Here is a 16215-nt window from a genome sequence, read left to right as displayed (position 1 = left end):
CGTTCTCGCTCTGGGCAGCCAGAGCGCGAGTGCTATCGACGCGACGGCCCTCCTCCTGTTGTTGACGCTGCCGGAGATACCCGCTGGATTGTTGAGTACATCGTTGCCCACGAAGATCCACTTCGCGCTCCCAAACGTCATCGTGGGCTCGCCCACGATGCTCCAGCCGACCGTCGCTATCGGGTACGTTGGCTCGGGTTTCCTCCCGACGAGGATACGTGGGAGCCTCGCGCCAATCTCCTTCGGGACGTCCCGAATGTGGTCCAGGCGTATGAGTCCAGCCTCGCTGCAAAATACCTTGTGACACATGCCAGCTCGCACGAGGAGAGCGACTCGAGCGATCACGCGAACGTGATCGAGACCGATGACTTGGTCGACCACGTGAACGGGACCGAGATCTGCGATTTGTGCGACCACGCGAACGTGATCGAGAACGACGACTTGAGCGGCCGCGCGAACGAGACCGATGCCAAGAATCTTTACGTGCAGGGCGTCGGCGTGAGCCGGCGCGATTAGAGGCGCGCACGTTCTCGGCCAACGAGCGACGATACTTCTCGATCCACCCGTGTTCTTGTTCACCGAGCGGATACTCGGCGATGTGGCTTCTCCACTCCTCGACAGTCGGACGCGATCCAGTACAAGTGCCACAACCTTCAGCGACCCTCACGTAGCAGATGCGGCGCATGTCCTCCCATGCGCTGGTGCAGACGCGCTCACGGAGCTCCGTGAGCGAGTGCTCCTTGACGATCTCCTCGCGGTACACCAGCCAGCCGACGAAGCTCTCCCCTTCTTCCTGCGTCCGGTTCCAACGCCGGATGAAGGCGCACCACGACTCCTGCAATGCGCCATATGCGACACCCTCGACAGGCTTCTGACGCAGTCCTCGGAAGCGCCGGAAGTGATCCTTCATCGTGTCCAGTGTGTCCGGAGCCCGCGCTCCGGATATGTCATAGAGAGCCCATGCCCGGAGCTGGTCGTCCATTACGCGCGTGCCCCGTGCCGCTGCGGTCGACGACGTCGCCGTCGTCGGTGTCCCCGTCCGCTGTTGATCCATCGTGCTGTTCGTCGTCTTCTCCGCAAGTCGAGTTATGTCGCTCCTGCGCTTCGCAGGAGATGTCTCCGTCTCTGTTTCGCTCCGCCCGTTAGCCAAGTCCCCGTTCGCCATCCTCACGCAGATTGATTTGTTCTTCGCCCACTGCTTATGTTGCGTAAGTGCAACTTTAAGAGGAGGGTAATGTAATGGGCCCCTCCATTACATAAGTAGGTAGATTTCTTTACAAACGTAGGTGCATCAGCACACGACTAGCGTGTGCTGAAATGCTGTCATGCCATTGGCTGATATATGGGGAGCCAGACCCATTAATAGCCAATTGGACTATGACGTGTATTTGAGTGGCCAGGGCTGTGGCCTTGGTCCTAAAATAAAGTCAGAGTTGATTTTTCCTTAAACCTAAGACTCAGTCGTCCTATTGCGAGCTTCCTCAACACTATAGTGTAAGCAAGTAACGGAGTAAATACCTGGCCCGTTACAGAAGTATGACTTGTCACACTTCATGTAGCTAGGGGTACACTTGGGGCTACATACCCCGTTACACCCTCCCCCCACTTAGGTTTGGTTTACCGACCAACCAGAATGAAGAAGTGTACGTCACAAACTTTCATTCTCAAAGTCGAAATATATCGACTTGGCTGCGCGAGCGCGGCAGAGGCTCACTTTACAGCTAAAGCCTCGAGCAGCGATTGAGCGCTCTTCTTCTTGGTCGCCACACCGACCGTTATCATGCCCCGTGGCACTGCGAAGAGCGGTGCGAAGAGACGCTCCAAGGCTGCTGCTGGAAAGGCGCAAGCCAAGAGCGCTAAGCCTCACGGCAAAGGCTCTGCACTCCGGGAGGCTACTAAAGTAGCCTCGGAGGCGATGGGCTCAACTGGTGACGCGGCTGTGAGCAAACGTGCGAGCAAGCACTGCAGTCCGTCAGCTTCGGTCTCCCCAGACAATCGTCCGAATCCTCGGCTCGCCGAACGTAAATTCAGCTCGGGCAGTGAGGACGAGGCCGAGTCCGGGAGCACTCACGATGCACCTGTGGGCTCCGTGGGAGGGCATACTCTAGTGCCTAGCGAGCACAAGGACCACAGTGTGCAGTCGCTCATTAGTGGTCACGGTGATCACAGTTCCAGGGCGTCTGTGCGCTCTGAGAGTCCTGCCATCAAGGCTAAGGGCACTCCCAAAGCTGGCGACGACGAAGAGTAGAAACCTCGCAAACATCTCTTGCTTGCCGAGGGTCTTGCGCGTGCTAAGACCACCAAAGCCGCCCAGCCCTCTGAAAGCGTACGGCTTCGAAGTCTCCACTCCACGAGGAGACGAAGACTGGGTACTCCTATCGGAGCCTCTTCGGCTCCTCGGATGAAGAGGACGAGGAGGGTAAGGAGGAGGAGGGTGCTATTCCTGAGCCCCGGGAGATCACTAACGACCTCGACCAGCAGCAGGAGTACTTCCAAGCTGCCCGGCACACGCGTGGGGGTCCGGTGGTAGCCAGGGAGCCGACGCCAACTCAAGCGGTTATTGGCCTCCCGAGGAGAGCTCTGGGCTGACCTCTTCCTGGGGATTCTCGTCGCTCCTCGTGGCCTTGATGGTGGCCACACTTCTAAGGGCGTTTACGAACGTACCCTGTTCCAGAAGGAGCAGTTTTTGTCGACAACGTGGAGGCGGCCCGGTGCGTGCTTCTCGCGTCGCACCAAATCTCTCTAAAGGACTTCACGACTTGTCGTAAGAAGCCCGAGAATCGGTGTCGTCTCTACCCTCTCTGGGGGCTATCCCTGGTTTCTTCCCGAGAACTGTCCCAACTGGAACTCATGGGAGGACATGTTCTGGTCTGGGGTGGAGTCTCTCAAGTACTCACTCTCGGAGTTACGGAAACTCCATGAAGATCAGCTGCTGTCCCGCATGCTAAACCAGCGTGATCTTCGTGTCCAATTTGCCCACTTGGTCAGCAAACACATGCTGCCAAGGGACATTCTGAAGCGCGCGGCTTCTAGCGCTCACGATGAGCGCGGGAACAGAGTGTCGTCAACGTCCGTACCCTGTTTGGGCAAAAAGCTCCGGACTACTTATGAAGCTGCCGCCGCTTTTGTTTCCAGATTGCGGCAGTCTTTGGGCAGTCAATCAGGAGCCGTTCAATCGGCTCCCACGAGCTCTCGTAGTGAGCATAACCCCTCCACTTCACGAGGAGCTGTCGCTTACCGCGACGTCATTGCTCCTGGAGAATCCGCTCCACGTGGTAGTGAGCTTCTCCGTTCCGGTCAAGCAGGGGCGGAGGTGCCCTCGTACGAGTACGAGTACGCAGCGCCTCCGGAACGCTACTCTCGTCCGAGTGCTTCACCCGCGGGTCCAACGCAGGGCCTGAGGCTGACCGTCTTCGTCAACGCGTCCTCGTGCTTGAGATTGCACTTCGCCTTGGGACCGGCGGTGATGCTGCCGCCCAGGCCGGAAACCAGGGCGGGCTCGCGCGTCTTGTGAGCCGCCTGGACCTGTTGGAGCGTGAGGTCTCAGGCCTGCATCTGTGGGTGGACCGGCGGGCCTCTTCGTCCGATCTTGACGAAGCGTTCCGTATGATCCGACGTATCGAGGATCTGCTGCCACGTCCGGAGCCGCATTCAGTGCACTCCCAGTCGTATGCGTATGGTGCGTACCCGACGTACCCGACGTACTCCGCGTATGGCTCCGGGGTCCGTTCGTACGTAGCCCCTCCGGCATACGCAGCCTTGCTGCTCCACCCGAGGCTTAGGTGCCTGCTCCGACGCCCTCGTCGGCACCTGTGGTCGACCCTCGCTTCAGGCCAAGGTGGGTCTTTGAGTCAGCAACCCCGTGCGAATCATAGTACGTCCAACGTAGAACGTCGGGTGCGTTGTCATTGACTTAGGGAGGTCAATGGTGTACGACGCACCATGTCTGACCAGGGCTGCGAATGGTCCAATGAAGCGATAGGTGTCCTCGTGTCTAATAGCACTAAGTCTTCCACCTTAAATACACTTAAGTTTCCTCTTCCATGTTTGTCAAAGTACTCCTACTGTCTGTCCTGGGCCGCTGCCATGGCAATGCGGACCCTGCTGATCACGCTCAGCTTGGTATCCACAAAGGATTCCACTTGTTTCCGCAGCGAAACCGGTCTCACATCTGAGACCTGGGGGGAAAGAGCATTCCGAGCCCCCCCCCCCACTTAGCATAGAGGATGCAGTGTCTCCTCGAAGAGTGAGATGCACTCTGGGGTGGCGGAAGCCATTCAGGCAAAACGGCGTGAGCCCCGTGGACGCGTGGACCGCGTTGTTGAGCGCAAACTCAACAGCTGTAGGCTGCCTCGACCACGTACGTGGTGCGTCCGCGCACACACTGCGCAGAGTACTCGATTGACGTGCTCTGTCTGGCCGTCTGTCTGTGGATGATCCGCAGTGGACATTTGCCGACGGGTTTCTAGTAAAGGGAACAGCGTTTTCCAAAACGCAGCCGTGAACCGCGGGTCTCGGTCCGAGACAATCGTATCCAAGAGACCGTGATAGTGGAGCACGCCATCGACGAACAACATCGCGGTGGGTTCGCCTGTGACGGTAACAGGTACTGACAAACGAGCACCGAAATCCCGGTGTTGCCGTGTCCGTCGGCGGGAAGCCCAAAGATGAAGTCAAGACTCATCGACTACCAACAGTCACCCGGAACGGGCAGGCTCTGTAGTGGAGCCGAAGCGCGACCTGCGGGTTTGACCGCTGACATGTTTCACGTGTCTTCACGTATCGTGCGACCCACTTGTACATGTGGGTCCACCAGAAGACCTGAATGACCGCCAAGAAGGTCTTCTCGCGACCGAGGTGGCTGCTGGAGGACACGTCGTGCACCTCCGCGAGGCTGTCGAGATTCAGACCCTCGTCGTTGGGTACGACCATCCGTGAAGGTTCACTAGGCTCCATTCGATAATAGAGGAAACCACTTTTCAACTCATATCGGTGGAGCCGGGAACGATGTCGCGACGAAAGCCAGTCGGACTTCGCGTTCGTTCCTGCTGCTTGGAGCTTGACGATAGGCGCGACAGCCTCATCGTCTCGATACGCCACGCCTTTTCGATCGTATAAATCCGTTGTCACCAGCGTGATATGCGCCAACTCGTAGTCTGGACGCCGAGAGAGGGCGTCCGCAAGCACGTTGAGCTTGCCTGGCTTGTACTCAACGCGGAAGTTGTACCCCGCAAAGAAGGTCAGCCACCTCGCCATCCGTTGGGGGAGGTGAAGCAAATTTGTCGGCGTCCTCAAGGATGCGTGGTCTGTGTAGATCACAAAGGGCCCTGAGTCCAGAAGATGAATCCGGAACTTCACACGGGCAAACTTTATTGCCAGGCGCTCCTTGTCGTGAACAGGGCAGTTCCGTCCGACAGCTTGGAGCAGCCTGGCCTGAACGATATGACTCGTTCGCGTCCAGCCGTGTCAGTCTGCAGCAATGCACAACCGATAGCATAGTCGGAGGCATCGCAGACGACGCCAAACGGCTTCGTCGCGTCCGACAGGGCCAGGACAGGGGCATCTTGGAGACTGGCCTTGATACTATCAAAGGCATTTGGTGCTCTTGCTCCCAGCGCCAGTCGACGTTCTTCTGAAGAAGGCCCGACAAGGGCTTAGCGAAGCCCGCGTATATCTGTGAAGGTAGTTGGCCAAGCCCAACCACTTTCGAAAATCCTTCTGATCGGGGCGTTGACCATGCTGCTATAGCCTTGACCTTGTCTAGGTCAGCCCGAACGCCCATGTTGCTTACGAAGCAGCCGAGAACCTTGATCTCTGGTGACGCAAAGACACACCTGTCGATGCTAGCGTAGAGCTTATTCGCTCGCATCACGTCCAACACTCGACGGAGGTGCCCCAAATGCACCTCCACGGCCATCTTGCCTCCCTCGGCGCGGCTTTGGACGAAGATGTCGTCGAAGTACGTCTGTACGAAGGCGCGCAATGGCCTGAACAATTGCGTCACCAGGCGCTTGAATGTCGCCGAGGCATTCGACAGGCCCTGCGGCATAACGAGTCACTCCCAAAGCATGCCGCTTAGAGTGCTCACCGTGGTGAGCAGGATGTCGCTCTCGCACATCAGAATCTCGTAGTATTCATCTACCAAATCCAGTGCACTGTACAGTACGCTTCCGGCCATGATTTTCAACAATACATCCTTTCGTGGGATTGGTGTCTGGGCGGCACCGTCGCGCTGTTCAGCTTGTTATAAGCATAACCAAGACGCCACTTTTCATTCGGCTTCCAAATGCAGAATTGGAGTAGAGGGCGGGGACTTCGACTCCCGCACCATGCATGCCTTTGCTTTCGCAGCGAAGAAGGCATCGATGACCTCGCACTGCTCGCGTGGAAGAGGCCATTGTATCGTGACACAGTAATTTGTGCCGGGCACGAGATTGATCTCATGCCGCACGCCTCGATCCGGTGGGGGTTGGGTCGGTGGGTGTTTGTTCACCACGTCCGCATACTCCACCACCAAAGGATACACTGGATCCTTGGGGCTCTCAAGGATCTCAGAACCCGAGCGCGTCTGACGATGCTTGTTCAGCTCTTCCAGGACGTCCTCGTCCAGGACAGAGGAGGCGTTCAACTTCTCCCGAGTGGGCTCAGGTCTTATGAGCACCATCTCGGCAACTTCCCCAACTTTGAGGTTGGTCAGGAAAGACTCGACCGCTATTTCCTCGAGGTTCAGTGTCTCTGCAACCTCTGGCAGCGGTTCCAAGTGGACACAAGATGCCTTGACGGGTAAACCGGTCTCGCCCTGATAACACTCTTCAACCGACCGTGTCGTAGGAGCCCGGGTCCTGGACTCCGAGTCGCTTGAAGCGACGTCGTCGTCGTCGACGGCGACCATGAAGTGGAACTTTGTTACCCACGTTTAGGGATGTCGGAGCGCCGACATCCGAGGCACTCGAGGTCTCGTGTGGTACTGTGTCACCCACACAGGAAGTGTAGCCGATGTCTTCCTCTTCAGTTAAGGTTTGGGCGACCGTGTGTGGAGCTCTGTTACCCACCTTGAGCTCGCTATTACTAGCGTTCCTGACAGCTGCAGCTGATTGCGGAACTATTTTACCCGCTTGTGGACCTAAATACCCACTTGGCCAGCGCCCGTTAGCGCCGCCACTATCGAAGCGTCTTCGGAGTCGTCATATACGTCAACGACTTTCAAGCATCTGTTGAATGCTTGGGTACCCTTGCAACCCTTGCGGGTGCCCCGGGTCCCGACAGAGATGGGAACATGACTCACCAACGCTCTGTCGGACTTCGCAGGGCGGCTGGCACCGATTGTCTTGCCTCGCCAGTCGATCCAGGGCTCGGGCTTCTCGAACAAGAGCATGCCCAGGATCATGTCCAAGGGATCCATGTCGAGAACAGTAAACTGTTCTGGGCTGTCGAAGTCTTCAAACTTGACGGTCAGATCCACTTGGACGTTGGGGACAGTGACAACCTTCCCGTTGGCCAGTCGCACTCACACCGTCCTGTTGCCTTTGGTTTCTCTCAAAGCATCGGACAATTTATTGCTATTACAAGCAGTCATCTGGCGGCGTGCGAAATTCTTCGACGCCCCAGAATCGATCAAGATTCTAAAGGGGTGATCGTATCCTCGTACACATCCGTGTACTACTAGCAGCCCGCCGCTGCTCTTCGCCGATTCGAGAGTGCGAAGACTCTCAGGGACTAAGTACCCGTGGTACGCGCTACCCGCGCACCGCTCACGAAGACTTATTTCTTCCCCAGTTGGGCACCCCACCCCTACTGGTCTCCAGCGTTCCCCTGTCCCTGGGATCCAGGCTTCTGCCAGCGACCCTTGAGGTCGGGCTTGGGGAAAGGCCGTCTGCGGAGTCTTTCCGCGTGACAGTCGCGCTTGAAGTGGCCCATCTTCCCGCAGCCGAAGCAGCGGATGTCACGCTGTTCAGCGGAACCGAGTTTCATGGAACCTGGTCCGTTGGGGCTTGTTCGACCGGGAGTCGACATGAAACTCCCAGGCCACGCTGAGGCCGGCGTACGCGTCTGGCGATGGCTGTACTCTTTCTGAAGAGCCCCTTGAATCGCCTCTTCAAGTGTGTTTGACTGCACCCGGAACAGCTGAGTGCGTGCGGGGCCCACTCGAAGGCCGTCCATGAACACTGTCACATTGATATGTTCGTTAAGTGGATTGCCCACTAGGGACGCTGGCTGCATCTCTCGGATATACTAATGCAGCTCACGCTCTCCTTGTTTGGATGCGAGGAAACGCGAGCGCTAACGGTACTCGAAGTTCTCGGGGGTGGGGACTTGAAGCTGTTCGCACAGCTGAGCCCTGGATGTGAAACATCCAGGCGATGTAGCTTCTGGTGTGGCGGACTTGCTTCCGCCACCGGTGCCTGCAGGTTTATTCGCAGATGTGCGAGGCGCCCTCGCTCGTAGGCGTCAAACGCATTGATACGCTCGAGCTTCTCGGCCGGTGCTGACACCACCAGGCTTTGCAGGCCCTTCATCCCGATGATGCCAGTTATCTTCCAAACCGACTCGAACTGTGAGTCGTTCAGGTGAGGAGAGTCGTTCATGTTTATGGCAACGAACATCAGAAGCTCAGATAGTCTACCCTCGTTGGCGTGGGCTGACTACTAGTGCTATTAAGCGGGATGTGGACCCACAGCACCTTGCGCTTGAAGAAGTAGGCTTCCGAGAGTAGCAGGTCACAGGTCCCTTCGTCGAAGGGAGCAAAATAATCAGCTAGCGGTAAGCTGAATGTATTTATAGGCAGGCTAAGCTTTAGCTAAATTTACAACCTATAAGTCTCCTTTAGTGAAACTATGTCATTAGTCAATAATTGACCTTGGTACCATGTACCAGGTATCCCGACGTGCGGCGTGTCACACTTCATGTAACCAGGGGTACACTTAAGTACGTACCCCGCTACACTGGACGTGCCCGATAGGTACTCGCCTCACAGGAACGGAGAAAGAGGGGTGCTCCTAAGGAGGGCCATTTCGGGGAGCGCCATTCGTAAAAAGGCACGTAAAGCAGACGTCAATGTTCGCTAGAGCCAGCAGGCTCGCATTATACTAAAATCAACTTTAAAAAGCGTGTCCGTCCCAAAGAGCTGTGTCCGTTACATAAGCGAACTTAACAACAGGCTCTCGTTCCATACTGAACCTAGTGAGAATCCGAGCGTGTCCGTTCCTTGGGAGCGTGTCCCTTTAGTACATGTCTATTCGCGTATTCGGTACTCATCACCAAAATGGCCCCTAAGTCGACACATTGCTTGCCCGACTGCGGGTATATTCTCGTGTATCTTGGCCTAACAGCTGCAACTCTATCTGCGCTTCTGACAGAAGCCAAGACCCGTACGTATTCACCGGCTTTTGAGAAGGTTGGCGATGCAAACCACGACGCGTTCAGAGAACAATCTCGTGTCGTGAGGACCTCCGGTGCAATTGGAGATTTTAAAGGCTGCCTTAATTGCAATTACCGCCTGTCTTGGCCAAAGTTGGATCCCCTCTGTATTTTCGTTCATGTGCTCGAAGCCGAGGAGGGGGCGGGGGTAACGAACAGGAAAGTCACCAGGACTACCCGAATCAATTCATTAAGGCTGCACAAGCAAAGGGCAAATACCGGCAATTCTGATTTGTGCGCTGGAACAAGGGACTCAACTCCGCGTTTACGACGAATGTATGGCGACAAAAGATGATAGCAAGGCACGAATTCTAAAAAATTCGGTTGAATTTTGTGTTATTTTTCGCGGTGATCCTATTACGAAATGGAGAGCTACCGCCTAACGAAATAGAGAGCTACCGCCTTCATTGTTATCCATACTACCGGGATATCAAGTGGGAGCCTGATATTATGAACAACGTTCTTCCTCGTCACTATACGTGTCAATATTGTGGTCTTAAGTTGGAGGACTCTAATCCAATGCGGCAGCATCAACAATATTGTGAGAAGAACTCCAACGCCCAGAAGAACCAGCTCACAATACGTGCACCATCAGAACAAACTTCTACCGTAGAAGTTTGTTCTGATGGTGCACGTATCGTAGAATCTACGTGGGTTTGTGACGTGTGTGGAGATGTGCTGCAAATGACAGCTCTTTTCGATCTCACGTGCTCCGAGGGCATTCAAAGAAGCGTAAATCTAAGGAATAAACTTACGAAAATAAAAAAGAACAGCTGAGTTATGATTCAATTTAAATTGGCTTAGCCCCAAATGCGAAAAGGAACATGATGTTCGTGATAGGTAGTTGGGTCTGATATAGGGTTGTGAAGCGAATCCGTTAAGGGAGGAAGTGAAACACACCCGAATCAGGTACTTGGGTGTCACGGGTTGGAACGGAAGGTGGTGCTACAGGGTGATTTAAATCGGTACGCTCGAGGAGACTCGGATCCCGTCTGGAATTGTAGGACTGATTCTGGGTTCGGCGATGAATTCGTCGATGCCTTTGGATCTGGGCTTGAGCTGTAAACATTGGCTCCTGTATCCGAATGGGAGGGGCTTCGCCTCGATCACGCTTTATCCACCAGTGTATATCAAAATCGACTTGAGACACATACGATCTACATAGGGGGCGGGAATACCGAGAAAACGTTATCCACCGCGTTCATCGAGGCCAGTTCTCTATCTGTAAAAGTGACACTTGGAAACGCGACATGTATTTCCTCCAAGAAAGTCCGTTGCGTGTTCATTGCCCAGGTGTAGTCCACTTTCTTTTCCTTTGGAAGCCAGCACTGGGCAACAGGTACTACAGTGTTAAAAGCAGTCAACGCGATAATGTTCTGCAGCGGCAGCTTGTACTAGTTTGTTTTGTAGGTACAATCCACGCCAAGAATTTCAGGATGTCTTCTGTACTGAGTAGTACGTGGGTGATATAATGGGCCCAACTCCAATTACATAAGTAGGTAGATATTTCTTTAGTTATTACGAAAGTAGGTAAAGTGGCACACGGGTAGCGTGTGCCAAGGTGTCATCATCTTATTGGTTAACAGTGAGGAGGCAGACTCGCTTATTGACCAATCAGGTGTAGACATGTGCTTGAGTGGATCACACGAGGTTTCAATTGTATCAGCTGATTTCTGATTGGACTATAAAGGAGATGGGCGTCGGCTCAAGTGACAATCATCGGCGTGTTTACGCTCTGGATTACCATCAATTACGAAATAAAATAATTAAATTATTAATTAGCGTGACTTTTTAAGAAGTCTGGTATTTTTTTTAAATAGCTGTGCTTAAGGTTAATTAGTGATCCAGAGCGGCGAAGGTGCTGTCCACCTCGCACCCCATACAATGTTGATACGTTCATGTACACTAGACACTATCATTTCGACACATAGTACTTGAGCTGTAAACTAAGGCGTGCGTGATTAATGTGTCGCAGTGCCAAAATCAATTGTTCCCTGGTGTCAACTGCAAAATCGCAATCGATAGCACGTGTAGCCTATATTGTGCGATAACAGGAGCAACATATCTAAATAGCACGCCAAACTCAAGTGAACTACAGCCACCGACGTGGGCGCGTGATCTAATGTGGGGCGGAGTAAATCACTGTAATTTACAAAAGTGAAAATATCGGTTTTCGGAGGGACGATTTGCTTGAACACTAACGTTTTATTCCTCGCAAACGTTATTCCTATCGTGGGGTCGCTAAGGCAGGTATACCTTCTAAATGGCACACTTATAAAAAGCCAGCCAGCGTACCTTTAAATTCATTTTTTGCATTTTGCGGCCCTCCCGGGTTCTCCCACACTCTTCAATTGAGATAGTGTTATCGAGATGTCATTAGCAAGCCAATCCGCATTACGCTCACAAATGCTAGCGTAGCAGCTTTTCCAGTATCATGCCACTCACAACAACGACAACTTAGCCGAGTGCGTTCATGCAATCCTTGCGCACAAATTCCTGGACGTATCGAAACAATTGGTCGTTTCGGTGTGTGTGCCGCCGCTTATTGGGTTTTCCTTACTAAGGCACATGAGGGAGGTGGCCTATGTGGCGCTCCTCGCTGATTTCATGTGCATCGTTGGGCTGCTGGTGGTGCTCAACATCGATTTGGGCTACATGGATATAAATCACGACTACATTGAGCCTATAGGCGTGGTGTCTGCCATTCCGTTCTTCTTCGGAGTGGCGAGTTACTGTTTCGAAGGGGTGGGAATGGTGTTGCCGCTGGAGAATTCGATGCGCAACAAGCACAACTTCATGCCGATTCTCGTGTGCACAGTCGTGATCATCACGTCGCTGTACGCCACGTTCGGTATCTGCGGATATCTGGCCTTCGGTATCGACACAGACGCGGTTATCACGCTTAATTTCGAGGGAAGCGGCGGCTTGGTCACGCTCGTTAAGGTTTTCCTGTGTTTGGGACTCTTCTTCACGTACCCCGCGATGCTGTTCCCGGTCTTTGAGGTGCTACAGCCAATGGTGGCGTGTGGTAACAAGCTTGAGAACCCACAAACGACTCAGAAAAAGGGAATTGTTCTCCGCGCTGGAGTTGTGCTGCTCACTGCGGTGATCGCTGCCGGTGTTCCAGGTAAGAAGTCCCTGGTCGGTAACGTTAGTGAATATGGCTCAGTAACTCGTTGATTGCGCTGTAGATTTTGGTCGATTTATTTCGTTCATCGGCTCGACGTGCTGCTCGTTATTGGCTTTTATCCTGCCTGCATTCTTCCACCTGCATCTGTTTAGTGACGAGCCCTCAACGTGTGGAAACCGGTTGCGCCAGGTTTTCCTATGTGGAATGATGCTCCTAGGTTCTGTGATGCTGGGAGCAGGGGTGGTCGAAGCAATCATCAGTGTACTCTAAGCTAAGACTTGAAAAACTGCAATAATTAATGTCAAAGTGCCGTTCAGACCCAGCTTAAAGTTTTGACAATCGCTGCCGCAGCGTAACAGCCTAAACATCCCAACACGGGTTGAACAACCCACACACGCTTCCAGCACCAACGGTGTTTCCTCCACGATGGAGTTTACAGCATTGCTCACCTCTGAATCGACAACCGTTTCGTCAGGGGGTGAATCTAGTTAGTGTGAAGTCCCAATTGGTTCTTCAGCTCTTCCGAATACCAGTACTCTGGAACCGGATCACGAGACAGTTGCAAATTCCGTGCCAGTAATCGTGAGGGACACTGTAGAGATTGAACCGCCTCCAGAGCAAACATACCCGACCGAGAAGGCCGCTTTAGCTGCGTTGCATCCATGGACTAAAGATCACGGATTCAATGTATTCAAGAGACAAGGTTTCTACAACGACGCGGTACCGGAGCAAGTTTGGAAAGGAAGACTTGACTGTGATAGCGCAGGAAACCCAAGGTGTACCCAACACCTCACTGATGATTAACGACAACACGTTCAATGCGTATAGGGTGTCCCATGAAAATAGTAGTCGCAGCAGCAGACAAAGACAATTCTTGGGGCTCTTGGAAAATTGTTCACGCTAGAAATGGAAGCCGAATTCACAGCCACCCCACCTCTGATGATCATCGCGTCCATCCAAGTCACCTTCTGCGTGCAGTTGCATCTGAGGAGATCGCTCCAATGGCATCTCTGCAAGCTCTAGTCAGTGTCATGTATGGTGTGGGGATCACCGCTGTATATGTGTGTGCCAGTTTGCAACAGGCTGACCCTGCCTGTAGTGTAATTTCACAAGATGTAGTGAACATGAGAAACGCAGCTCGTCGTCGTGAGATCGCAACGCAAACCGTGATGGAAGCTTTATTCAAAGAATGGAATAAGATAAATTATACTATCAAAATGAAGCGGATCTACAGACCAGCATTTGCATTACTTGTTTTGGGTTCACCTGTAGCAGGGTTATAGTTACAGTCACTAGCTTACACTATAGTGTGGAGGAAGATCGCAATAATATAACCAAGTCTTAGGTTTGTGTCAAATTCAACTCTGTTTTATTTACGACCAGGGCGCAACCCCTGGATGGAGAGGCGGTCCCTGTGACGGGCCCTAACCTCAACAGCCTCCCTGGATCGACATCAGGGAACGTCATTGGATAATATAATACACGTGTTTTGATTGGTCTACGAAAACCCTGCTAAACGTGTTCAGTCAATTTACAAAATGGCTACACGAATTTGTGTTTTTTGCGTTTCTGAAGCTCCTAGAGGCCCTACAGCCAAACGGAGACTACTCGCCAGGGCAGTTTTCTGGGGAGGTGGAGTCCAAATCGCCATTTGGCCACCTGTGCACCAGGTGGCAGACTGAAAAATGACTCGAAAGTTCAAAACGAATTAGTTTTGACAGTGATAGGTTTTGAGAGTACACTTGTATTGAAGTTAATAGCAGTTACAACAAGTGGCCATCTTATCGGAGCGTGTATGTTAACTTAGAGAAGCTCAATGCCAACAGAATCGGCCCACATGACAGACAGCCTTAAATTTAGTAGAGACGACAAACGCAGATGATGCTGGGACGGCATAAGGTCTTATTCTATGGTCCGGCGCGCGGTATAGGATCAATCAGCAGCTCGGGGGCTCATCGAGCTGATCTCGTAGTCTCACATCACAGTTTACATTCTACTGTCACCGCACCAGCCACACGCACGTCAAGGACACGCACGTCAAGGTCACGACATCTACAAACTTCGGTGCTTCACAGCCAGCTTTGGGTATTGCAACGCTTCATTCTCGCTCAGTCAGCGTAATTCAGGATACTTGTGGAGACCAGGCAGATTGGCTCGAGGCTCAGTTATTTAACGCCAGCTTTGAGGATCATGCCTCGGTCGGCGCAGGTGGCCCGGATGGACCCTACTATCGCCAAGCATCTCATTACAATGGCTGCCCCAAAGCAGTTACCTCCGACTACGAATTCTCTATCGGTTATTGACACGGCTACGGCTAATTCTTCGAGCACGATTTCAACTCAAGATCAACCCACTTCAACTACATCTACATGCACTGAGCCAACGACTTCGACATCAACAGTACCGAAGATTCGCCGCAGTACTCGATCCCGGCAACCTCCGGCCGCCTTTAGCCCGTCGTTCATACGAGGGTCCAAACCCAAAAGGCGACGTCGACGCAAGGAGCGTCCGTGCGTGCCCCAGACTTGGGGTGTAGCATTCCTAAAGGACCGAAAAACGAGTACAACTGGTGGCTTACTCTACAGGGTTTTGTGGAGGACCCACAAGTATGACCGGCTACCACGCACATGGGAGCCACGTGCCATGCTAGTTGAGGACGGATTTGAAACCGCTATAAAGGTTGTGGACGAGTGGGTTGATGGAGGTCGGCAAACCGACTTCTTTCAGTTCGTCAGCAACTTGTAACCATCGGTTGCTGGTGCCAACCCGATGGGTACATGCATGTTTCTCGCACTGCAACACGCATTGCTGCTAGTGGGTGAGCCGTTTGGTGTTCGGAACTCCCATGCTCAGGAGTTCCTTGCGAGAGCAACAGAATTAAAGCAAAATCTGTCTCGTGGAGTGCCGTGGACAATTTTTCGAGCTTTTATTTTACAGTTACATGTAGGTGGTTCTCGGCTATCATTGGAGGATATTGAGTACAACAGGCACCGTACTGGACACCGAGGTGTCGCTGCCATAGTACGGTTGCCATTTCAAGATGGTATTTACTTGGTTGCTGCCTGTAATACTATGGCGGTTGGACATGCATTTGTCCTCCAGGTCCGTGGAGCCCAGAGGACAGTTTTTGACGATTCGTCTCAGTGCCCTTTGGAGGACTATGGTGAGTGGATCGACAGAGTGATGTTCGTTCGTAAAGTTTCACTTTTAGATTAAGATCAAAATATAATTTTTTGATTTGTTTACCTTCACTTTTGTTCTATTATAAAGTTAAATGTACATGTATATTTGGCGGCTGTGTGCCAGGGAAAAACACTTTCAGTGTAAAAACCTTATCGAAAAGTAACACGAGAAAACCTTTGCATGTAAAAGTTCTTAAAGGGAAAAAACTCATGTTACCACGTGACTCTTTAAAAGTTGTGAGGTAATATAAAAATGGTTAATTTATCGTGTATTTTAAAGTATGTTTAGCTGTTAAGTTTAGCGAGAGAGCGCATACCTAACTTGTTTCTTAAGTCTCTAAATTGGTGCTTATCAAGGGCTTTAGTAAAAATGTCTGCTACCATCACTTTGGTGTTGCAATACTCAATACAAAATTCGCATCTCTCAACCTTTTCCTGTACAAAGTGATATCGAATATCAATGTGTTTTGATCGTCCGTGTAGCTC

General features: G+C 52.5%; 1 protein-coding gene across 1 annotated transcript; it reads left to right on the top strand.

The window, feature by feature from the left end:
• Positions 1-11985: 11985 nt before the first annotated feature.
• PITG_12448 (Amino Acid/Auxin Permease (AAAP) Family) lies at positions 11986-12817 on the top strand (the record flags this gene model as incomplete). Its single annotated transcript, XM_002900291.1, has 2 exons — positions 11986-12544; positions 12609-12817. 2 exons carry the CDS (start codon positions 11986-11988, stop codon positions 12815-12817), a joined length of 768 nt encoding a protein of 255 aa, XP_002900337.1.
• Positions 12818-16215: the final 3398 nt, after the last annotated feature.

This window comes from Phytophthora infestans, genomic scaffold, assembly GCF_000142945.1.
Source record: "Phytophthora infestans T30-4 supercont1.26 genomic scaffold, whole genome shotgun sequence".
Taxonomy (NCBI): Eukaryota; Oomycota; class Peronosporomycetes; order Peronosporales; family Peronosporaceae; genus Phytophthora; species Phytophthora infestans.
This window is presented reverse-complemented; position numbering and strand designations above follow the sequence as displayed.